Source organism: Sorghum bicolor, chromosome 3 (genome assembly GCF_000003195.3).
Source record: "Sorghum bicolor cultivar BTx623 chromosome 3, Sorghum_bicolor_NCBIv3, whole genome shotgun sequence".
NCBI lineage: Eukaryota > Viridiplantae > Streptophyta > Magnoliopsida > Poales > Poaceae > Sorghum > Sorghum bicolor.
In genome coordinates, this window is record NC_012872.2 from 61,741,037 (window position 1) to 61,766,118 (window position 25,082).

The 25,082-nt window shown below is 43.0% G+C and overlaps 4 protein-coding genes across 4 annotated transcripts; 2 read left to right on the top strand and 2 right to left on the bottom strand.

The window, feature by feature from the left end:
- On the bottom strand, positions 333-6,526 carry LOC8069820 (subtilisin-like protease SBT5.6). Its single transcript, XM_002458386.2, has 10 exons — positions 6,287-6,526; positions 5,988-6,082; positions 5,748-5,845; positions 5,438-5,614; positions 4,991-5,102; positions 2,223-2,787; positions 2,027-2,127; positions 1,583-1,940; positions 1,301-1,514; positions 333-1,185 (listed from the first exon to the last, which is right to left on the bottom strand). Exons 1-10 carry the CDS (start codon positions 6,509-6,511, stop codon positions 647-649), a joined length of 2,484 nt encoding a protein of 827 aa, XP_002458431.2. The 5' UTR covers positions 6,512-6,526; the 3' UTR covers positions 333-646.
- LOC110434225 lies at positions 14,762-15,474 on the top strand. Its single transcript, XM_021458097.1, has 2 exons — positions 14,762-14,957; positions 15,043-15,474. Exons 1-2 carry the CDS (start codon positions 14,829-14,831, stop codon positions 15,337-15,339), a joined length of 426 nt encoding a protein of 141 aa, XP_021313772.1. The 5' UTR covers positions 14,762-14,828; the 3' UTR covers positions 15,340-15,474.
- On the bottom strand, positions 21,584-22,012 carry LOC110433745 (basic proline-rich protein-like). Its single transcript, XM_021456302.1, has one exon. It carries the CDS (start codon positions 22,010-22,012, stop codon positions 21,584-21,586), a length of 429 nt encoding a protein of 142 aa, XP_021311977.1.
- LOC8069821 lies at positions 22,441-23,449 on the top strand. Its single transcript, XM_002456236.2, has 2 exons — positions 22,441-22,985; positions 23,066-23,449. The coding sequence occupies exons 1-2, from the start codon at positions 22,503-22,505 to the stop codon at positions 23,231-23,233; spliced, it is 651 nt and encodes a 216-aa protein (XP_002456281.1). The 5' UTR covers positions 22,441-22,502; the 3' UTR covers positions 23,234-23,449.

Genomic DNA, 25,082 nt, shown 5'->3' on the forward strand with positions numbered 1-25,082 from the left:
CCGAGATCGCGCATTGGAGCATCGCGCAGGCACACGCACACAGCCAGTGGTGTAGGAGGACGTATTGGTGCTCTGCACGCCACAGGCACCTCTCAAGACTGGAGACGGTGCGGTCTGGATAAGGATACGAAGCAGTCAGTCGGAGACTGTTTATAAGGTCAGTCTCAATGCATGTTTCATGAGAGTGTTATACACATTAAATAGAGTGCCACATAAGCAAAATTGCTGACTTGGCAAGGTCATTAAATAAAGGAGTTTCATCAGATGAGAGAGGAGTTTCATCCTCATGAAACTCTTGTGGCTCGGTTACTAGTTTATAGTCTTGGTAACTGTGCCATGAAACTATGCATTGAGACTGGCCTAACATCATCAAACTAAGTAGTGGTTTATAACGTCATAAGATGCGCCAGAAATTCGTGATATTTTTTCAGAAACAGTACTGCTACGTACAGGTTCCAAGTAGGAAGTTTAGTTTATTTTTGTTCCCTTTTTCTCCTCTTGATTGAAATTTTGATGTGATTATTCTTCCACACCGTACCCTAGCCGAAGGTTTCATTGCCTTCCACTTCTTCTTGAAACAATAATGTATGGCTAAACCTATCCTTCAATTTTCTGTCCGCGCGAGCCACTAGCTACCAAATGATGATCACGCGACAAGAACAACAATGGGGCTCCTCACGACATGGGCGCCGCCATCGCTCCACGCATACGAGCCCGCCACGAACTGCCCTCTCACTACGCTACTCCCCGCCTTCGCCTCCATCGTTATCCTGAACGCCTTCTTCTCGCCGGTCCGCGCGAAGCTGAGACGTTTCGGCGAGACCTTCACGGAGACGCCCGCGGGCTCGACCACGGCGACGGTGTACCGTGCCTCGCCAGAGCCGACGTTGGTGACCGTCCGGTGCACGGTCACCGAGCCGTTGAGGCCGTGCACGGCCACCGATGGGTGGTTCAGCTGGTAGGGCGGCGGCGGGCGCGCCGGGCACGGGAACGAGGGGTCGAGCTGGGAGCCGGAGCCGGCGCTGGCGCACGCGAACAGCAGGTAGTCCTGGTACGACGCGTCGTACACCAGGCCCGGGTCCAGCGCGTGCTTGGGCCGGATGTGGCCCGAGCCGTAGTCCATGGGCCCCGCCACCGAGCCGTCCCCGTTCATTAGTGGGCCGCCTTCCGCGTTGTTGGTCGTGGCTGCAACACGGCACGAGTTTGGTTTATGGTTCAGTTCAGAAATCAGAACTTCAGAGATGTGGCCGGCAGGGCTGGCTGATGCCCTGACGAATCCCTGATGGCCTGAGACGTTTACCGGTGGTCATGATGGCGGATCGGATCGCGGCGGAGCTCCAGTCGGGGTGCGCGGCCTTGACGAGGACGGCGGCGGCGGAGACGTGCGGGCACGACATGGACGTCCCCGACATGATGTTGTACTGCACCACGCGGTGGTCGCCGTCGAGCTTCGTCGGCGACGACGCCTGGCTCCACGCCGCCAGGATGTTCAGCCCCGGCGCCGTAATGTCCGGCTGCATCGAGGGCAAGCGGCAAAATTAGCGCCTACTTCTGAAGTTCATCTGGGGCAAAGTTGGCGTACCTTGAGAATGCTGGGCTCCAGAACGTTTGGCCCACGCGACGAGAACTGCGCCATCACCGGCGACGGCCGGACGTCCACGACGGTCCTCGAGGGGTCCAGCACAGCGGTCGGGCTGGAGCTGGATTTGATGTAGCTGAGGATGGTGTTGGCATCGGCCGCGGCGACCGCGGTACCCGGGAGGACGTGGGCGTCGACGGGGACTTCGGAGCCGGACGCCGCTGGGTTGCCGAGCAGAATGGCCGCGCCGCCCGCGCGCTTCACCTCCAGGCCCTTTTCCACCCGCAGCCCAGCGCCACGCAGGCACACGACGATCTTGCCTCGCACCTTGTCGCTCGACAGGGAGTTCGGCAGACACTGGCTGCGTCGTCGTGAAATTAATCATGATGGCACTTAGCACACTATTCACCATCGTTATAAGAGAGGTTATTGCGGTTGATTGCTTACTTGGAAACATTAGCGGCAGTCCCAGGAACAACTGCGTCTGCTGCATAAACCAAAGGATAGGGCTTGTTGCCGGGCAGCTGGTATGGTGTTACAGTCTGACCCTGACTCGACAGAATTTAAAAACAAAGTCACATGCATGCCTCTCCAATTTCAATTTGTGCAAGCTGAAGCTGTGCAATTTGTCCGCAGTGCTTACCATGACCATCACACCATTGCCAAGCTTGATCGGGGAGTGGAAGGCGCGGTCGATGCTGCTGGCGGCCACGGTGAGCATCCACGGCGCGAGGTTGGACACGGTGGCCGGCTTGGGCCCGGAGTTGCCGCCGCTGCACGAGACGACGACGCCGCGCTTGGCGGCGTGCAGCGCCCCCAGGGCGATGCCGTCGTCCGCGAACCGCAGCGGCGCCCCCGAGGACCCGATGGAGACGCTCATGACGTCGACGCCGTCGCCGACCGCGTCGTCCATGGCGGCCAGCATGTCGGCCTCGAAGCAGGTGTTCTCGATGTTGGGGTTGGGCCCCGGGATGGGCCAGCACACCTTGTAGACGGCCAGGCGCGCCAGCGGCGCCCCGCCCGAGGCCGTCCCGTTCGCGAACCCGCCCAGCGCCGACACGCCCGGCACGGTGCGGCCGGCCACGGTGGACGCCGTGTGGGTGCCGTGCCCGTCGTGGTCGCGCGGCGACCGGAAGGCGTTCGTCGTGTTGAGGCCCTTGTAGTGCGCCTCATAGGCCTTGACGTAGTATCGTGCCCCTATGATCTTCCTGCGTGCTCCGATTGACTCCAGTCAAAACTTTGTCAGATGGATATATACAGGGCTTGTTTAGATCTATTTTTTTTTGGATTTGGATAATGTAGCATTTTCATTGTATTTTGCAATTATTATTCAACCATAAATTAACTAGGCTTAAAAGATTCGTCTCAGAAAATATAGATAAATTGTACAATTAATTATTTTTTATCTATATTTAATGCTTTATGCATGGATTGCAAGATTCGATGTAACAAAGAATCTTAAAAGTTTTTTGATTTTAGATGCACCTAAAAATCTAAAAGTTTATAAGATTTCTCGTCACATCGAATCTTTAGAGACATACATGGAGCATTAAATATAGATAAAAGATAACTAATTACACAATTTGTCTGTAATTTGGGAAATAAATCTTTTGAATATAGTTAGTTTATAATTAAAAAATAATTGTCAAATACAAATAAAAATACTATAGTATCAAACTTCAAAAACTAACAAGCCATAGTAAATAGTAATGTATAGAAGCAGAAAGCGATAGTGAGATCGTGGTGGGTATAGCATTGGCTCGAATCTCAGTTGTGGTCACATCGAAAGGAAAAAAAAAAGATAATCGAGGAAGGATCCTCTGACAAACCGGGATCTTTGTTGTGTTGGTACCAATCTCGAGAATGGTATCACGGGGGTAACTACATGATCTGCAGCACAGTGTATATCTCTTATCTTCTTCAGAGAAAAATATCCAATCTGATGAACAGGTTGAGAGAGTTTGTACGCATGCGAAGGTCACGTCTCGATAGTTGGCAACCGTTTGTCCGTCTCCGTGCATGCATTGTGCAAGCAATGGCTACACGACACCAAAGGAGGCGCGGGCGCTGAGATTCGTTAAAAAACGGAACGCCAAGGCGGCCAAGCTGAGCCTGGCTCTCCGCTCATGATTGGCCCGCGCGAGCTCCCGGGACTGGTTGGGCCTTGTTTAGTTCCTAAAAATTAAATTTTGAGATTCCCCGTCACATCGAATCTTTAGACGTATACATGAAGTATTAAATATAGATAAAAATAAAAACTAATTGTACAGTTTGGTCAAAATTGACGAGACGAATTTTTTGAGCCTAGTTAATCCATAATTGGATAATATTTATCAAATACAAACGAAAGTGCTTGGTTTGTTTGGACGTCTGCAGTCTGCTGCGCCACACGGTCCTAGCACAAGAGCGCATAGTGATAGCACCGCAACATAGTTTTTTTCCTTCCGCAAAAGCTTTGCTGAATTTTTATTAGATGTTGAAAAAAAAACAGAAAAATTTAAAAGATTATAAAAGTTAAACCATACTCTCCTCTACTTTGGCACCGCAAAAAAATGTGTGTGTTAGCCCCACTTGAGCTACAATGGTGAGCTAAAAAGTTGTGGAGCCACATTACAGCAGGAAGTTAAGGGCGTGCTTGTTAGAAGTGTTAAAATTTAATAAGTATTGTCGTACTTTTGTTTTATTTGATAATTAATATCTAATTATTGACTAATTAGGCTCAAAAGATCTGTCTCGTAAATTATTCTCTAGTTGTGCTTTTAGTTTCATAAATAATATATATTTAATACTTTATGCATGTGTGTCCAAACATTCGATGTGATAGGAGTTAAAGTTTAACTCCCTCAACCCAAAAGGGCCTAATACTAGTTATTTCACTTTTCTCTTTCATGTCACATACAGGTGGGATCATAAATAGTAAGTAAGCAACGGAGTATGATCTTTTCTTGGATGCTTTAAATTTCGATGCTTGAATATATTTCTGCTATGGGCAAGCATGTGAGACGAAAAAGAGGGTTTCAGCATCAGCATTTCAGCCCCCATTGTGGATCTAGGCCTTGTTTAGTTCCGAAAAGTGAAAACTTTTCAGTACTGTAGCACTTTCGTTTGTTTGTGACTAATATTATCCAATTATGAACTAACTAGAATCAAAAGATTCGTCTCGTGATTTACTTTAGTTTTTTTTCCATCTATATTTAATGTTTTCGATGTGACGGAAAATCTTGAAATTTTTTTGGTTTTTAGGGTGAACTTGTTAACAAGGCCCTATTATATGGAATCGGGGTCGCTGCCAACCGATAGTTCGTTTATGTACGTTATCAACAAAGGAGTGGCCGGTAAAAGATGTCATGTAATCGTCGGGAGAAAAAAAAAAGATTAGGGTGGTCAGCACTCGTGTGCGTGATTGCTGACCTGTTACACGACGAGGAGCTGAAGGAATCTCCGCCTTGGCACGTCCCTTTCCACCGCGCCGGCACCGGCCCGAGCCCTTGGTCGCTGAAGCTCCTCGACTCCGGCCAAATCCCTGCGGCCAGTGTGCAAAGCAAGGAAGCAAATCAAAACATAGGCGTTGTTTAGTTCACCCTAAAAATCAAAAACTTTTTAAAATTTCTCGTCACATCGAATCTTAGGGTACATGCATGAAGCATTAGATATATACGAAAACAAAAACTAATTACACAGTTTACATGTAAATCACGAGATGAATCTTTTTAGCCTAGTTAGTATATGATTGGATAATATTTATTAAATAAAAACGAAAATATTATAATACCGAAATCCGAAAAATTTCGGAACTACACAAGGCCATGATTGAAACGACGAACGCGATGCGTGAATGGAGCGCTGTGGATCGCTCACCGGAGTCGAGGATGCCGACGATGATATCCTCGCTGGATTTGTCGAGGGACGGCAGCCATTCCCTGCCGTCGGGAGGATTGGTGACTCCTTCCTCGAAGCCCAGAAACTGCCAAGACCTCGTGGTGTGCGGCGCCCACCTCCCCTCGCTCCGGAAGGCAGACACCACCTCACTCTTCTCTGCAGGCACCACCTCGCGAAGCCATCACGGATCAGCCAAACACAAGCTTACAAATCAACAACTGTACTAGCTAGAGAAGAAAATATACAATGCAGGATCTCCTCTTCCACACTGTTTTCTGTACATATGTACCTGATAGTTTCGTGGCCTCTTCCTGGGAGAGCAACGCCGCGAAGCCATTGAGGGTGTGCTTGTAGCTGTACAGCAGCGACGCCCGTGCCTCTTCCTCACTGGTTGAACCATTTCATAGAACATGCGTGAGTGATTGGTTATATGAAGTTCATCTCTGTCTGCGTCACCATGACACTGCAACGGAGAACAGAAGCAGTGCATGCCATTGTCGCTGCTGCTGGCTGCACGGTAGCTAGTTACCTGCTCTTGACGGAGAGTAGCAGCGTGTGATGATCATCCAGGATTGCTTCCTCCGCCTTCGCTCCGGCGTGCTCGCCCAGGTACACTATGTAGACCTGCAGTTCATAATGGCCATAGAATTTTTACAAGCATAATCCATCCGTATATACTCCCCATGGCTCTTCTGCACTTGCTGTTGTCCAGAACAGGCACTAGTAGATAAAACCTATGGTCTGGCTTTGCCAGTATAATCGATCGAAAATTTGGAGGAATCAGCAGGAAAGAAGAAACAGAGGGTGCACTGAATGAATGAAGATGACCTGGTCTTGCTTTGTGGAGGCAGAGACATTGCACAAGGAAGAGGAGAGGGTGAGGACGAGGAGAAGGCTTGGCAAAGCCAAAGCCGATGCTCCTCTCATCTTCTTCCTCTGAATGCCGATGCGAAAATTGTCGGCTCGGGAGCTGTTTTTATATACAAAAATCAGAGGTGCGGACAAGCCTGGGAGGCGATGGGATAGGGCCCATCCGCAGGACCACGACGTCATGAGCCGCGGCGGCCGGCGGAAGGGCTACTTCATCTTCTTTAGCCATTTTCACGCTCGCAGCCTCGGCCGGGCCGTCGAATCGTGGATTCATCAGTGTCCATCAGCAAGGAGGGTCACCTCCGGCGTTGACGCATTCATCTCATGGCCAACGTTACCATACTGGCAACAATCTCTCTTAGGCGGCAAAATATCTTCAGGTTTTAAAACATATTGGCCAGCTAGTGCTTTCTTGTATACGATTCTTCCTCAAAACTCTGAAAAGACCCCAGAAAAGAAAGAGTTAAGCGTTCCTACTTGGATGCAAAGTATTTTTTAAAGTATTAAAGAAATACTATGGTTTTACAAAATATTTTGGTTTTTAAAAGTTATTCAGGTAGTCTTTTAGAGTTTTAGAAACTCTACTCATACTATCTTTTTTCTAAACCATGATTCTATGTCTCTTTGACTTATAATATAGTTTCGTGAAACTAAAGTTTTTGAAGACGGCATCATCCAAACAAGCCCTAAGCCATTATTTGGATATTGTAGTTTTAAGAAACCACAGTATCAAGAAGCTGTAGTTTTAGAATCGTTAATGTGCAAAACCGTGGTTTAGAAAAAAAGAGAGAGATTTATAATGGAGTTTCTAAAACTAAAAAAGATTACAATTTCAGCAATGCCATGGTATTCAAAACTATGAAGTTTGTTGTACCCAAACATTTTATGGCACTCTAAAACCAAAGTATTTTACAAATGAAAAGCTATGACAGAAAATATTGTTTCTTCATTTATTGTAAAAGAAAAATACTGCTAAATAACGAACAGATTTAACTGATAAGCTGGGTAACCACCCTTCAATTGACCTTAACGGCACATGACATTCTAGCTCTAATTTGCTGATTTTTTCTAAAACTTCAAAAATACTTTGTTTTCAAATAGAACCTAAGTATGTACTCTATGTAGCTCTTTAGTTGACCTTAACGGCACACGGCATCCTGGCCCTCGTGGCGTGCGAGTGGCGCCTGCAACGCAGCCGCCCGTGGCACTCGTCCGAGGCGGAGATGCCAGGAGCGCTGAAGGATTAATTATGCGGGCAATGCTACGGTATTACCTTACCTAAGAGATAATATTTTAAAATAATCTGAGCTATTGATTTATTAGAAATTTAAAATTCAACAAATAAAAACTAATGTAGAAAAATATATAAAAAAATCTACCAACATAGCCGTAATAAGGGAAACCCGCTCCATGATCGTATACTCTTATAAAGTCAAATCCCACTAGATGAATTCTCTCTTCATGCAAGGTGTTTACATCATTTTCCACTAAGTGACTCACTAAATGTTATATCTCTTCATGCAAGGTGTCCACATCATTCCCCACTAAGTCCATGTTATCCCATATTAATTACAAAAAATAACCATGTCATCTATATCATGTGAAATACTTTAAATATTTAATCTATTAACATATACAAGTCATGTACATATACTATTTATTTCATGACCAATTCCTCTATAATGTGACCAAATATTAGTTTTTCTTCTATTAGCTTAGTAAGTTTTTTACTAAATCTAATACAATAAAATACATGCAAGTCATATATATATATATATATATATATATATATATATATATATATATATATATATATATATAATATACGGAATACCATGTAGTAATGCTATGTATATAATGATTTATTTTTTAAAAAAATCTCGAAGCAACGAGCGAAGAATTTACCTAGTTTACACACAAGTGGAGCCCATCCCTTTCTACGCTTGTGTGTCGTGCAACTGTGATTTTTTATTTTTTTCTAGCACCTTTCTAACATTATTTTTAAATCTAAAATCATTTAACTTTTTTTTAAAAAAACACTAACCCATTTCGCCACGCCATGCATGAAGGTAAGGCAAAATCACATTGTCGTGCTATGCATGGTGGCGCGATAAGACTGTCACATGGCAGTCAACCGAGTACTGACTCAATGACGTGACACAACTTAGAAAACTTGTATTTTTTAATATAATCTCGGATAAAGATGATCTTTATATAAAAATTATAGCTCTTGATGATATTTATAGCTTTATAATTTTGAGTTTTTTTATTTGAGGTCATCAAGATGTTTAAAAGAAAATAATATAAAATTTCAGCATCCTATTAATCATGTACAAGCGCTTGTTGTCTTGGAAAAATCGTATCTTTCATATGATGCTAAATGAAGATGCTTTCTATACAAAAGTTATAGATCCTAATGAGATTTATAAATTTATAGTTTTGTTTTTTTTCATTTGAGATTACTAAAATACTCAAAAATATTGGAGCATATACACGTTAATACAATGCTGGAACTTTATATTATTTCTTTTGAGTATTTTAATAATTTCAAATGAGAAAACATAAAATTATAAATTTGTAGATCCCATTAAGGCCTACAAATTTTGTATAGAAAGTATCTCAATTTGGCATCATATAAGAAAGATATCATTTTTCCAATGCGACAAGCATTTGTACACGTTTAATAGGCTGCTAATATTTTATATTACTTTTTTACTATCTTAAGTACCTCAAATGCAAAAATTTAAAACTACAAAGTTATAAATTTCATTGAGGACTATAATTTTTATATAAAGATTATCTTCATCCGAGAGCATATGAAAAAATATATTTTTCTAAATTGTGGCCACGTCAGCAAGTCAGCGCTTACTTGACTGCCACGTGGCAGTCTTGCCGCGCCGCCATGCATAGCGTGACAGTGTAATTTTGCAGCACCATCATGCATGGCGAGTCTGTTTGCTTGTCTAATAAGCCATGTGTGAGTACTATTCGTCGATTTATTGTGACAGAAAAACACTATTGAATGTTTGGTAGATTCGACAGATAACCTCAAGCGAACAGGCTCGTTAGTTTTAGAAAAAAGTTAAATAGTGTTAGTTTTTTTTAAAAAAATAGAAATAAAAAATATTCGCAAGTGCAAGGCACAGAAAGTTATATTTTATATACACGTGGCTCAATTTATATACAACAAAGGTATATTTTATATATTTTAATTCATTTTGACAAATAATTATTATTTATGTATAGTTTTTAAGTTTGGTATACTAATAATCGCTCTTATGTCAAGATATATATAAACCTGTCATGAGGTCAAGTCATATACCTGCCTACTATAAAAAAAATTAGTAGGTTTGTTACGTACAATATGATGCTAAAATACATATTAAAAGTATCTTCTAAATTAAAACACGTTACATGCTAATCAAATAGTTCCACGTACATTAGATGTTGATTGCACTAATTAAATTATGTAATGTGAAGTTATAAAATAAAAAGGTTTAGCATGTTAAAAGATGACACCTGTATCGATTAGATAAAAAAATTATATCTAAAACGTTCCTTACTTACCTATTTTTTCCAAATTAAATAATAAACAATATATATATTTCACATACTACTTCTATAAAGTAATAGATGATCTTGATCATAATATGTCACTAAATAAACAACTCATAGTAATTTGGAGGTCACTAAATAAACAACTCATAGTAATTTGGAGGTATCCTAGCAAAGCCTTAATTTTACACCATAAGTGCACGTACAACACGGCCCTTCATACTATTTGTATACTACGGTGTAATATGCTTGTCTCTTGAAAGTTTTAATTCCTAGAATGTGTGTCACTTAAACTTTTTAAAGTTTGACTAATTTTATGAAAAAGAGTATCAATATTTATGACATAATGAAAATATATTCTATGATAAATTTAATGGTAAAGTCTTAGTATTTTTTTTAAAAAAATCGGTCAAAGTTTAAAAGTTTAACTTAGGTCAGTCTCAATGGAGTTTTATTAAAGTTTTATGGATATTAAATATGCTGATGTGACACGTATTAATGAAGAGAGAGGTGATCAGAGTTTTATGGGAATAGAGAGAGTTTCATGGGGGATAAAACTCTTTGGTGCTGTTTCCACAACATGGATGTCTTGGAAATTGGGTCATAAAACTTCTACTGAGGATAGCTTTAACACAATTAAAACTTTAAGGGACATAGAGAGTATTTTGCAAAAACATCCCTCGCTGAGGTGACGGCTGCGGCTCATGCTTCAGGCAGGCTCACGAGACGGCAGAGGCAGTGTTGTATGGGCGTCGTCTCTAGGGGACGCACGCTGGGGATCTAGCTGCAGCCGCACCTGGTGGCTGATCCATGGCGCCAAAATCCTTCCCTGCCACCATATATTCCACTACATCTTCATTTGTATCTGTTCTCCCCCCCCCCCCCCCCCCCCCCAGCGAGTCGATCGCACGGTGATAGAAGACAGGAAAAGTGCAAAGGCAGCAATGTTTTGTTTAGCTGATAAGTCATGGTAGAAAGTATTGTTGGCTGATTTGTTGTGAGAGAAAAACACTACTGAATGGCTACTAGATTCGGTTATAAGCTTAAGCGTTGTCAATGACTTGGTTGCGGCAGATTCCTCCACGCCTGCATCTGGCGCCATCGATTTATCCGCATCCGACAACAATCGAGGATGCACTGGTAAGCAGCCCAATTTCTTCTCATCTCTAGTGGCTTCGTGCAACCACCTTGCTCTCTTGGATCGATTCCAGTGGTAGCATGACTAGCAAGGAATGGAGAACACAAGCAAAGGGAGGAGAGTCCGTACTGGAATTATGTGTATAGCTTATCTGGTTGTTCACTTGTTCTGATTGCAATTATGTGTATATTTAGCTTCATTTCTGCAGATGTAGATTACAAAGTAATGTCAAGAGAAGTGAGAAGATTGGAGAAGAAAGTGATGTTGGAACATAGTGCTTGAGCTTTTGGGAGATACATATTTTTTTTGATGGAAGCCATGGTGAGTTTCTGGACAGCAAGTCAAAAATAATGGTTTCTGTACATTGTTGTCTAATAGCATGTCATACATAGGTTGGCTTGGAGTTGTCAAGAATGAATCCCTGTACTACTGTATCTCCAATACTGTGAAGCTTACAAGTTTCTCTGCAACTGAGCTAAGTTAGCTTGCTGCATTGCTGGGATTGTGATGATGCATCATCATTTATCCGTTTTCTCCATACAAACCCTTAGTTTATGTTACTGTGGTGAGCCTTTCTGATTGCAACTGAGTGAAGATTCTCTAGCAATGGCATATGGTTTATGTTCTTGATAATATCAGTCATCGTCACGTTGAGTGCTAGGTATATAATAAGACCTTTGTTGTTGGAGAGGCCTGGACTTATAGGCAGATATATAAGTTGATCTAGTAAAGATTACATGATCTTGATTCAGTTATAAAAGATGTGGATGAGATAAATCAAACTTTTGTTTAGTTTCATTATTAGCTAAACAACAAGGTAAGAACTTACAGGCAGCAGGTGAAAGTTTGACCAGCTCTTCTCCTATTTCTCCTCTGTATTTTCCCCGTGTGTTTGGGCATGATCATATCTTGCACTGTAAACCTTTTGTTCACTTAACTTCTCCTAAACCCAAAATAGTTTTTAGAATGCACGCATTTGTCACTAAATCTATAGGTATGGTGCCTTGGAAAATTGGTGATGTGCTGAGCAACACAATGGTATAAAAAATAATATTCATGATTGATCTTACGCAAAGCATTAAACAGCTCACAGACAACTCCTGACCTATCTTTTGAACTATCTAGGCTAAGTTCAAGACACTTGCAGATGACCCATATCAATAAGTTGTACATGCCATAACTGAATGAAATAGGAAGACACCAAGCCAACTCAGGGGAGCAACACGTGTCAGACGAGCCGTGTGCCTAAGTAAAGAGCCCTGGAGGAGACACCCCCTCCTAGGACATACTCCATGCGCATAGAATTTAGAAATCGTTTTGGACAAAGTTTTAGTCAAACACTGGGAATATAAATCATCAATAATTTTTAAATTGTTGAGTTTGCAAACCTGAAAATTATATGAATAGATTTGTCTTGAAAAATACTTTCATAAAAGTATACGTATATCAATTTTTTTTCTAAATATTGTTATAAAAATAAGATATGAAAGTTGTGTTTTGGAGACTATGTCACTGTCCTAAATGACTTTTAAATTCTATAGGGAGGGAGTATGATTTTATCCCTCAACATGCGTCAGCCATCGGGGCTAGGGGTTGCACTAGCCACGGCATTGAACCAGAGTCCACCCAATTTCCTTCCCAGGGAGCGGACATGAGCTGCCGCGAGTCTGAAACTCTGAATATCTGCGCCTTTAAAAGATGATGGACATCAGCTTATCCCTTTTTTTTACCCATTATAATAACTTTTAACTTCGCTAGATTTTTTTCCCCGTAGCTTGTCACTTGTCAGTTGTCCCTCAGTCCCGGCCCTCTCTGCACTTGGAACTACACGAATCTTTTCCTCGAGATAAGCAGAATCTTTGCTTGCAGCTTCAAGTTGCGGCCAGCTTGGGAATCTTTTCTTGCACATATATAATACTGTCAACCTTTGATTGGCTATATGGCTTTGTACTGTGCCGTAGCAGTTCAGTCCATGTAAATGTTCAGAACTCGCTCTTCTTTGAGGCAAAGGTTTCTGAGGCAAATCTCACCACGCATTAGCATTAACTCATGGTCATGGAATGCCCTTTGAAAGGTACAAAGCAGATAAAAAAAACGTAGGAAAAGGACGCCTCCATCCTCGACAAGTTCTAGCAAGTTGGCTGTCACGCTGTGTAATCTCGTTCACATCTACGCGTAGCTATCAGCCTTTTGTCCTGCACCGAGCACGCACGATGATTATATATAGATTCCGCGATGGTTTGACGATGGAAAACGAGAAACCGACCCGTGCGTCGAAACTGGACCATCGTCTTCATGCGTGCTGCCTCTAGCTGCATGCGAACGGTATATGACTTGAATATAAACAAGGGTGCCCATTGCTTTCATGTGCAGTGGTGATGATGAGATGCTTCCAAATACAAAGCGCCACTACCGTTTGGACCTCTCGTGATCAGTGGCACTATCACATTTTGACTCGGGCTGATTCCTCGTGCGAATCTAGATGGAGCTGTGAGCCTGTGATGCACAGAAGCGTCACGTACTGCAAACCGTATGCAGAGCTTATCTGCGTTTGACCATTTCCTGCAGTTCTTTGACAAAAAATGATTACGGTGCAGAGCATTCTGGTTTACACTTTCTACTTGTAGTAATTTTACTCACTTCGAGGCATACATCAAACCAAAGTCAATTCCTCTTGTATGGAATTGTGAATGTGTGGTGCTGGTGCTAGTGCTACCCATGTATGGTTTCAAGTCAAAATGTGCACATACTTCCTCCACAAAAGAAAATAAATTCTCATTTTTTCAAAAAGCCAAATAGTTTGAACTTTGGTCCAATTTATATAAAAAAGTTTTGGTATTTTTTATATAAAATAAGTATCATTAGATTTATCATCATAGAATATATATTTTCATAATAAAATTATTTGAAGACATAAATGCTAAAACTAGTTACTATAAACTTGGTTAAACTTGAGCTAATTTGACTATCACGATTCTCATAATTACATTCTTTTTATGAATAGATGGAATATATCCTTAACAAAAGATATAATATTTAAAATTCCATCTGAATATAGTAATAAATTACGTGATGTGATACGATTTTTTACAATTTGGCCCTTTTTTTGAAAAAAATTCCTTTTTGGACCCCTAGAAAACTTAAACGCAGTTTTGGACCCAGGGGGTCGACGTCATGCATCATGGCGTCGAGGTATCACGTCTCGACGCCATGGATCACAGCGTTGAGGTCCCTGGCTGTGCCCAGCGGGGCATCTGACGTGGCTGTGACGTGGCAGGGAGCTCGACGCCGTAGATCACGGCGTCGAGCTCTCTACTACAAACCAGCCGACGCCCTTCGCTACCCGTGGACGCAGTTCATATTTTCATCTCCCCTCTCAGCTCTTCATCTCCAAAAACCGAGAACGAATTTGGATTCAATATTTCTACCATCAAAAGTTTGATTTGATCCATAGATCTTGAAGAGCCAGGTATACTCTTTCACATATTAGTTTTTGACACATTGATTTGACTTATATTACACGTATGTTGTAGATTTTTGACACTAGATTTTTGAATGGATGATTAATATTTATATTATGCAATCGTAGAATGCCACGTCGTGGAAAAAGTAGCAAACCAAAGTAACCTTTCGACATGTTTCGATAAATTTCATTCATTATTATTTATCATTTGGTAAATTGTAGTTTTCGTTTGAATCGTTAATTGCTATGATTTCTTAGAATTGAATTCTTTGAACTGTAGCTATGGCCGGACGACCGGGAGTCCGTACATCCACAAGCCGCTTCCTAGCGGTGTTCCAGTACCTATGTGCTTTTGTGGTGATCCTTGCAAGGTAGAAATTTCAGAAGACGAGGAAACCTATCGGCAGAGGTATTGGATGTGTTCCAATTTTGCCTGGGAGCCTACGCCAAAACAACGCCGCAGTAACTTTATTGTAAGTTAATTTTTCTATTGTGCACTTAGTATTTTGTGGCCTAAGAAGCATGATTTAATTTTTTGAACAAATATATTTGTTACAGACCCCTCCACCATTGTGTGATTTTGAGCAGTGGATCGACGCTGAGATTAAGGAGTCCGACAAGCGGCTTCTACAAGGCCTAAAGGAGTGGGATGCAGAGTGTGCAGAGATATTAGAGAAGAGACGTAGAGAGGAGGCTCAAAAGAGGGAGCACAAGGAAGAGGAGGAAAGAAGACGTGTTGCTGCGGCTCGGGAGGAGAGGGAAAAGAAGCTTGAGCGTGTGCGCCGAGCGAAGGCAGCGATGGATGAGAATCCAGATGCCCAGCGGAAGGGAAAGTGGCCTCGTTGCACTCAGTAGTTACATTACCTTCTTGTTCTATGTTTGGTTCATGGACAATATTGTTTAGTGTTGGACTTTTCAATTTGTTGTCATGTAATGCACTTTAGCAATTTTAATTTGGTTTCATTATTAGTAGACAATATTTTTATTTGAGTATTGCATAGGCAATGAAATGAGGTTAATTATGAAAGGATCAAGATGCCCAAGAGGGGGGGGTGAATTGGGCTTCTCTAAAAATTTAAGCAACCTATAGGCTCCAATTCAACCCCTTGTGCCTAGTGTGACTCAGAGAGCTACCGGATAAAAGTTTTGCAACCTAGTTCCAATCCTATTCTAGCATGGCAATTCTAAGAATGTAAAAGCACAAAGTAAATGCTAGAAAGTAGAGGAGTAGTGGAAGAAAGTGCTCGGCGATGTTTTGCCGAGGTATCGGAGAGTCGTCACTCTCCACTAGTCCTCGTTGGAGCACCCGCGCAAGGGTCTTGCTCCCCCTTGGTCCGCGCAAGGACCAAGTGCTCTTTACGGGCTGATTCTTGGACACTCCGTCGCGGTGAATCGCCCAAAACCGCTCACAAGCTTGACACGAGCCACCCACAAGAACTCCGGGTGATCTTCGTACCTCCAATCACCACCGAACCGTCTAGGTGATGGCGATCACCAAGAGTAACAAGCAAAGAACTCTCACTTGACCCAAACAAGGCTGTAGAGAGTGGTGGATGCACACTTGACTCTTGGAACTCACTAGAGGAGGATTCTCTCAAGAAATCACTCAAATCTCAATCCTCTCTAGGCTCTTGCAACTCTCTTGCTCCACAACAAGTTTCTCTGATGTTCAAATGGGCAAGAGAGCTCTCATGGACGAGGTGGAGGAGTATAAATACTATCCACCAAGTCCAAAGGTCGGCCAACCGTTTTCCACTGAAAACGGGGTCACCGGACGCACATTATGTTGCACCGGACGCACTGCACCGAGCGTCCGGTGCTTCATAACGGCTACCTGCTCTTTTCTCTGACAGGTCACCGGACGCTAACTTTCAGCGTCCGGTGCTCGGGGAAACTTTACATGCTCCCTGCGCATGGGACCGGACGCTACCCGGTGCGTCCGGTGCTAGCGTCCGGTGCTCAGGGAAACTTTGCACGCTCCCTGCGTAAGGGACCGGACGCTGCCCGGTGCGTCCGGTGCCAGCGTCCGGTGCCTAACCCTAAGCACGACACTGTTCTAACGGCTAAGGACCTCACCGGACGCACTCACAGAGCGTCCGGTGCAGCGTCCGGTGCCCCTTTGGGCACCCAAACTTCGTCGAAACACGATCGCTCCAACACGAAGTTTGTTCCTCTCGATCTAAGGACTATCTCTGAGCTGCCTAGTGCTGGGTTTACCAAGTGTGCACCACACCTAAACCTAAAGCCTTGCCTGAGTCAAGCTACTAGATCAAAGCTCCTCTTAATAGTACGGTCAAAGGAAAACAAGGTCCTAAACTACTCTAAGTGCCCTTCTTCACCATGTGGCACTTAGACCTAGTCTAGTCTTGACGATGTCCATCCATCCTTTGAAAACCGAAACGATTTCCACTATTAAGTAGGCATGTACGTCCCTGTTCATCGAGTCCCTGTTTACCATGACCTTACCTATGACTTTGCCTCTGCAAAACACACGTTAGTCATAGTAATCAACAATGTCATTAATCACCGAAATCACTTAGGGCCCTAGATGCTCTTTCAAATTAGTTGAAATGGAAGTTAACGAACTAGTATATTGCATAACTAGTAGCACACATCACATTGAATGGCATGTCAAAACATGCACCAAACAAGGGTGCAGAGGTCCGAGACTAAACCTAGCATGCCTTAGGTAATTTAAGCCATTAACAAGCACAAGAAATGGCATGTGAGAACATATACCACACAAAGGTACATAGTTCTTTCGACTAACCCTAACATGCCTTAGGTGATTAAACCAAACAACAAACATATGCATGTGGCCTGTGAATTAGTTCAGTTGGACCTAGTAGTGTGGCCACATAGCAAACTGTGTTGCCCCTTCTCCATAGTAGCCTCCCGTTGTTGTTGGTGGTGGTGGGGGTGGTGGTGAAGGAGGGCCCTTGTTCTTGTGATTAGGGCATGTGCAGTATGGATCATTGCATATTGTGTTTTGGGAGCCAGTAGCATTGTTGTTGTCGTCCTCTTCATCGTCCTTGTAACCACTGCTAACTTCCGTTTCTAAATCAAAGATACGGTCCTGCAGGTAGTAGATGTACTCTGCATGGGGATGAATAGGTCTAGGATCAACCCATCTGGTGAAGCCACAGTTCTCTTTTGACAAGGATGACTGCAATAAGTATGTAGCTTTAGCACCAAAGAGTATCTTATTGAAGGTTGAATTACTAATATAACTTACCCATGCTCGTGGACATTTGAAGAAATGACGCCCTCCATCTATCCCCTCTGTGTACATCTGCACCAAACAATCCTCACCATGCATGCATTTTGGCCACTCTTCTTTTCGGTCATCATATGCCCTCAGTGGTGCCTCTTTAGTAAAATCATGTTTGCTCTCAAGGAGGAACCTATCATAAATTGCTTCCTCAAAGTCTTTAGGACCAAGAGGACCCTCCCAAACAAAGGGATTACCCTTCATCGCCCCCTTTCCCTTTTCCTTCCCTCTAGACGACCCTCCAGACATTTTTACTTCAACTGAACAATCTCCTGTGAGTAGCAACGCTCTCACCACTGCGTATATATATATATAGGAACCCAATACTTGGTAGCCGTTGTAGTATAAAATAAATGCACCTGAAAAGCCTAGATTCGATTACTGAAAAGCCTAGTTGAAAACTGAAAAGTCTATTTGGATTGTCATCTGAAAAGCCTAGATTCGATTACTGAAAAGCCTAGTTGAATACTGAAAAGTCTATTTGGATTGTCATCTGAAAAGTCTAGATTCGTTCACTGTTTCGGATGTGATGATTCAATGACAAGCCCATATTGGTTCACTGTTTCTGAAAAGCCTACACTGCGATAACCAATAGGAATGGACCACAGAATATGTGCACTACATTGAATAATTCATGGAAAAAATTTGCAAGAGTTTCCCCTGTTTTAGGTACATCCACAGTTATAAATAGACATCACAGTACAATACAAACGTTTATTCATCCAAATATCACAACACAATCACATACGCCATCAGAAATGATAGTTCAAATAGTCCACAAAGACCATACAGTCTCATATAGTACAAATAGTCCACAAAGTTAACGAAGTCGATACATGAAAAATAACAAAAGTTATGCCATCAATTCTAAGCTGCTACCATGGTGTTAGCACAGAAGTCCTCATCACTGCCTCCTAGTCTTACCCTTACCCTTGTGGCCAAGAGCATCGGTGCCTGGAGTGTACCTAGAAGGCGAACGACGTCGCCTTCTTGCAACCTGCGTAGGCTAAGTAGAAGGAGCATCAGGAAGCTGAGATAACCCAAGCTCGTCATACTCACGCTCCTCGGCCACCCCCTCTTCATTGTCATCATCATCGCTTTGAAAAGTGTCCATGGTTGACCGAGACGAGCTCTGTCCTCCAGATCCTATCAACATTGTTCAAATGATGTGTGCACATAATTCATTATATCATACCATGAAAATTGCTCAGTTCAAGTAAACAATAAATGTAATGAAAATATACCTCCCAAAGAAGATGTACCATGCACAACAGGTGTGTTGCATTGTTGTTCCTGTGGCACATGCACATTCATCGCAGCACTAGTACCGCAACCGCAACGAGATGCAGCACGCCTAAGCCTACGTGCTAGTCTCTATTATGCAAAGATTAAAATTCATATTGTTAGATATATAATAAATGAGGGTCGTAATAATTGTTCTTAGATAAATTCGATGTCAAGTACTTACTCCAAGAAAGTTGTTTAGTGTGTGCTCGTCCACACCTGTTCTTAGAAACCGTTCGATATCAAGTACAGATTGCTTGATTGCGTTGCCCTATAAGATAAGACTTGTATTAGTTTATATAGGTGCAATTTATAAAGTGGAAAGGACAACAACCGTACAATTGTAAAGTGGAAAGGACATGTACCACTCGGTCCAAGACAGGTGCTGCCTCGATAAGTGTCCCTTGTCGTGCTGCAAGGTCATAGGAAGTGTCCTCATCCTCAGATAATTCAAGGTACGCATAATCTGCTTGGGTCCACTGAATTTTCAACCTTGTTCGTGTAACACCTAGGTACCAAGTAAGGTATGCACGAAAATTGTAGTTGGTATGTGGTTGCTCATTTTCGTAGAGGTTGTCATGAAACTGGTCCCACACCTCTATGTGGTGACGATGCAACGTTTGAAACTCAACTGTCTTCTTCTGCTTCTGACGATCAATCCTGAAATTAAATATTAAGGATGAAAATAATAAAACAGATTTAATAACATTGATTCAAAAACTCAGTAGGGGGTTATAAATATTGAACTAGCAACATGGATATAGGACCAAGTATGAAATAAATTTCAACAAGCATGTAAATTTCAGCAAGTAGGTTGGAATTGAATGCATCAAATACTTCCTTCATGACTAAGGATATAAATTTCAGCAAGCATGGATAGGCACTAGCACATTTGTGGTTAAATCTCTTGAATAAATATGCATCTTTGAATAAATTTCAGCAAACATTGAATGAAAAAGTAGCAAATAAATTTCAGCAAGCATGTAAATTTCAGCAACATTTATGGTATTGAACATTGAATAAATATTGAACTTTGAATAAATTGTAGTCAACATTTCTATCAATTGCATGGAAAATTTACCGAAATGACTTACTTGTGCAGCTCCACGGAAGTATCGAATGGAGGGACAGGCCCTCCAGTTGCAATCTGACATCTCACACACAACCGTGTAGCGGCGCTCAACATAGGAGTGCATCACCTTGAAGGGTCTTTTACGTATTACAGAATATTGTTGTAACCACCTTTTTAAGCTGGGCAAGTCATTAAAGATCATGCCCTTCTGAATTTGCACACTGTCACTAGGCTCAGGAGCCTCCAGCAGCTCATCATCTCTTCCCTCTGCATAAGCATTTTGAGAATGACTGAGGTCACTAAACTCGTAAACTAGTGGATCACGATCAGGACAAAAACGTCTGATAAGCTCCATTTCTTGTTCACTTAAAGGTGCAACCGGACGGTCATCATCGGAATCAACAGCTCTAGCTGTGCCATAGGGCTCCTCATCATCCTCAATATTAACATCCAAACTATTAGATGCTATAAAAGTTGCGTCAACATTAAATGATGGATGCACAGGATGACAATAATCATTACTTGGATTGTCACCTACAACAAAACCACAAATATGGATACAATTGAGACAACTGAATCGAACGAAGGAAGGCTAACAAAATGAATATTGCAACTACGCCACTTACATTGAACTGTCTGGGTCATAGGGGTCTCTAGGCAGCCAACACCAACACCACCGACAAATGTTCCAGCCTTATTGGGACCGGATTGAGCATCAGAAACGACAACCACATCTTCCACACCCACCTCGTGAATGGGTATCGGGGAAGCTGAGGGTGCCGGATTGTCCGGTTCCGGCGAGAACCCACCAATGGGTGGTTGGCAATTAAGAGGAGAATCCACTAGAGGGGCTGGCTCCTTGGACAAGTTGCGCACAACCAAATCGAAACATTGAAACTCACTCTTCATGACCGTTTTGACATATTTGTCCCATTGAACCTCGGATACAATTGGGACCAACCGCCTAAAAATTGTCCCTGACCGACCATGATGAATTACCCCCTCAACTAAGATTTCTTCTTTATTCGAATTACATTTAAGCTCATCACGAGCACTACCCATCAATTCAGAAAACAAGGGCCGCTCATCAAACATCAAAGGGACCGTTTGCATTCCAACAAAATCAACATTGCCAAACTGATCTTTCTCCACACTTCCTCCATGATATAGAGTTACTAAATTGTCCATCTAATTGATATACAAAACAACCATGTTACTAGGCATATAACTAATACAAATAAAACACCTAAATATCTATCTAAGTAAATACGTATGTAACTAACTACATAACTAAATTCTACAAATATTATATAAACTACTCTAAATTACATAACTATATTCATATAAATATTACCAAAAATAATACCAATATAAAAATTGCTACATGAATTATTTCAAAAATTATAAAACTTAGAAAACTAACTACATTATCTAAACAATTATACAACTAGGAAAAGAAAAAAAAATTTACCTCACCGAAGGCAGCGGCGGGCCGGCCGGGGGCAGTGGCGGGGCCGGCTGGGGACAGCCGCGGGGCCGGCCGGGGGCAGCCGCGGGGAGGGCCGGGGCACCGGCGGTGGCGGCCGGGGGCAGCGGCCGCGGCGGTCGGGGGCACCAGCTGTGCCGGTGGCAGCGGCAGGGCGGCAGGTTGTAGCGGCGGGGCGCGCGGGCAGCGGGCCGGCCGGCACGCGTGGAGGGCCGCCGGGCGCGGGCAACGGCGGACGTGAGGAGGAGGGAGGAGGAAGCCGGGGGGCGCGCGGGCAGAGGAAGCAGCCGGGGGGCGTTTTGTACCTTACCTCGGCGCTGTGATCTGTGGCGTCGAGCTTGGCGCCGAGATCTGTGGCGTCGAGCTCGGCGCCATGATCTGTGACGCCGACCTTTTTTTTTATTTTTTGCCACATAGCCTGCCACGTCAGAAGCTCCGCTGGGCGTGGCCACAGAGCTCGACGCCGTGATCCATGGCGTCGAGACGTGATACCTCGACGCCATGATGCATGGCGTCGACCCCCTGGGTCCAAAACTGCGTTTAAGTTTTCCAGGGGTCCAAAAAGGAATTTTTTTCAAAAAAAGTGCCAAATTGTAAAAAATTGGGACAAGAAGAAGTGTATGATAGTTTTTAGTTTTTTTTTTTTTTTTGAGAGGAGTATGATAGTTTTTAGTTAGGCCCTGCTCTGCGATCTGCACTTTGCCTGGGCCCTGGGGAAAGGCGGGTTGTGGGACTTGGGCCCGGATCCACGCCGTTCCAAGGCCTGTCAAATGAGCCCAAAAATATCGAGCCCGATAAAACCCATCGAATGAGCAGACGAGGCCTTTCTAAGTTGGACTTCAGAATCAAATCAAATCCCAAAATCCATCCATCTCCAGTAATCCAGTTCTCACCTGCCTCCTCCGATGACCCTAGCTGGAGCCTGTCGCCGCCGGCGACCACCGCGACCCCATCTCCCTCTCTTCGTCCTCGTCCTCCTAATCTTCTCCACTCCAATCCCACGCGCTTCGGCGCTCCGCGTCCCTCTCCGCCAGGCAGCCACCCTCGTCTCCCTCTCCCATTCGCTCCTCTCCCGCGTCGCCGCCACACGTGCCGCCCGTGGGGACGCCGCGGCAGCCGTACGCGCCCGGCGAATCGCTTCCCTGCTGTCGTCCCGTGGCGCGTGGGGGCTCGGCTGGGACTACCTCCGCCACTACGCCTTCTCATCGGCCACCGGATGCGGCCTCTCCTGCGCGGCCGCGGCCTCTCGTCTCATCGCCGCTGCCGCGGAGGCCTCGCGCCTACGTTCCGCCGCTGACGCTGCGCAGTGGATGCGCCGCCACTACGGCGACATCCGCGACGCCGCCGCGCAGCTCCTGAACGGCCTTCTCCTCGCCTTCTCCGAAGAGGTAACTGACCTACTCACTCGTGGTGCCTCTGAATTCACACATTATTGCTCTGTCGATTAGTGACATTTGTTGCGGTTTAGGGGCCATTGAGAGAGGTGGTCACGGATGTTAAGTGGGAAGTGGAGGAAGGGGAATTGTTGAAGGATTGCCTGGAAGTGGGAGCTAAGGACTTACAGGGTTTGCTTGTCATTGCCAAAGATCTCTTCGCTGGTGTTTCAAGGACTTCTACGCAGCATAGTGAGCTCTGAGGTTTGGTAACTTTAAGTTTCCTTTTCTGATATTTTCAGGAACTCACGCATGCTTGTGTAATCTAGTTTACTTTAGAAATCTGGATCTTGACCCGTATGTACATACACAAACTAAATCCTTGTGATATCACTGTTGTGTCCGCTACTAATGGGTGTTGAATTTTTAGCTGTGCATAATTGCTAATCTGAATTCATTTGTTGTCATGGCGCTACCAATAATTTTGGCCCTTCTTTTCTCAATGCAATGCACATACTATTTTATTGATTTAGTTGAAAATGTTGGGCATGAAATTGTCCTATGCAAACATTGGATAATTATTCTCCAGTTAGGTATTCAAATAAAGGCCGCAGATATTTGCATTGTGGATTTTGAATGAAAGGGCTTAGGATATGCCCTTTTTTTTGTACTAGGAGCTCATACTTTCCATCTATAAAGGGATGGTTCTGTTGCCAAGAATTTAGTATATCAAAAAGATGAACCACCCATGCTGCCCACAATATGTCAAATAACTGCCTGTCCAATTTATGCGTGCTTAACTTTTCTGTACAATAGAACAAATTCAAATTAGTTAGTACCAGACAACTATCTGGCATTGGGTAATATTGGGACCGAGAAATATTTTGTGATATAAGCAGATGGGGAACCTTCTGTGATGGGTGGTTCAGTTAGTGCCTAAATTGTCAGATGGCTTGCCACCGGCTGATCCGAAATTATACCGTCAAGCTCTCAACTAAAGGTTCATGCTAAGTAAAAAATACGACTTATCAACATTGATTAAATTAGACCATGATGGTAATAAAAATTCCTGTTACTTATCAAAGTGAACTGGAGAAAGAGATAAAAATTATTTGTATAAATAGAATCAATTGAATTTCATAGCCATGAGAAAGCTGAGACATTCTCCTTTATGAAATGTTCCGCAAGAACAAAAAGGTCTTCTCAAACCAATTATAATTCCTTTATCAAAGTGAAATTCTCCTTTACGTAAACATCACCTATTGTACACTTCGACTGCTGGTTGAAAATTAGTCTCTCGGTTTCAAAATGTTGGTTGTTTTAGTTTTGTCTTAATTCAAACTTCTCTAACTTTGACCAAGTTTGTAGAAAAATGCACCAACATCAAATTAGTTTGATTAAATATGCCCATCGAAATATGTCATGACAGTTGTATTATTTGCTATTTGTATATGTCAATATATTTTTCTACAAATTGGGTTAAAGAGATGTTTGACTTAGGATAAAACTAAAATGTCCTACATTTTAGAACAGAGTGAGTATCTTTACTTGCTAACATATCTTTGTGTTGAGCGGTTCTCTTGTCTATTACACTTTGATTAACATAGTACTGGTATTGGTAACAAACTGACAGTTAACATTTATCAACCACTCCCCATTACATAAATGTTTCTTTTGGTGCACTTGTAGGGTAGTACCATGTAGTTCATTATTTCCTCATGTCACTTCCCTAACAAGTCAGTGATGTTAGCGGGCTAATATTTATTTGTGCTTGTAACTGGGTGAAGTTGCCTCAGTTCCATCTTTTGCTCGTACCTCTAGTGATAAGAAGCACCTCACAACTATAGTTGTATGAGGTCTTGCAACCTGTGTCACCTACAAGACAATCTTAGTTGCACGATGTGAATTTTGGAATTACTCAAGTTTACTTTGATCAAATAGCATAGTCATAGGTATTCAGGTTTGAAATATTTGACCTGTATATTGTTGGTTGAATATGAATACCAGTCTACATATGCGCAGGTATGTGCTGGTAATGTACCTACCCGAAACTTGAGTGCCGCTTGTACAGTTATGGGCTTATGGCCACTCCAAACTTAGGCCCTGTTTAGT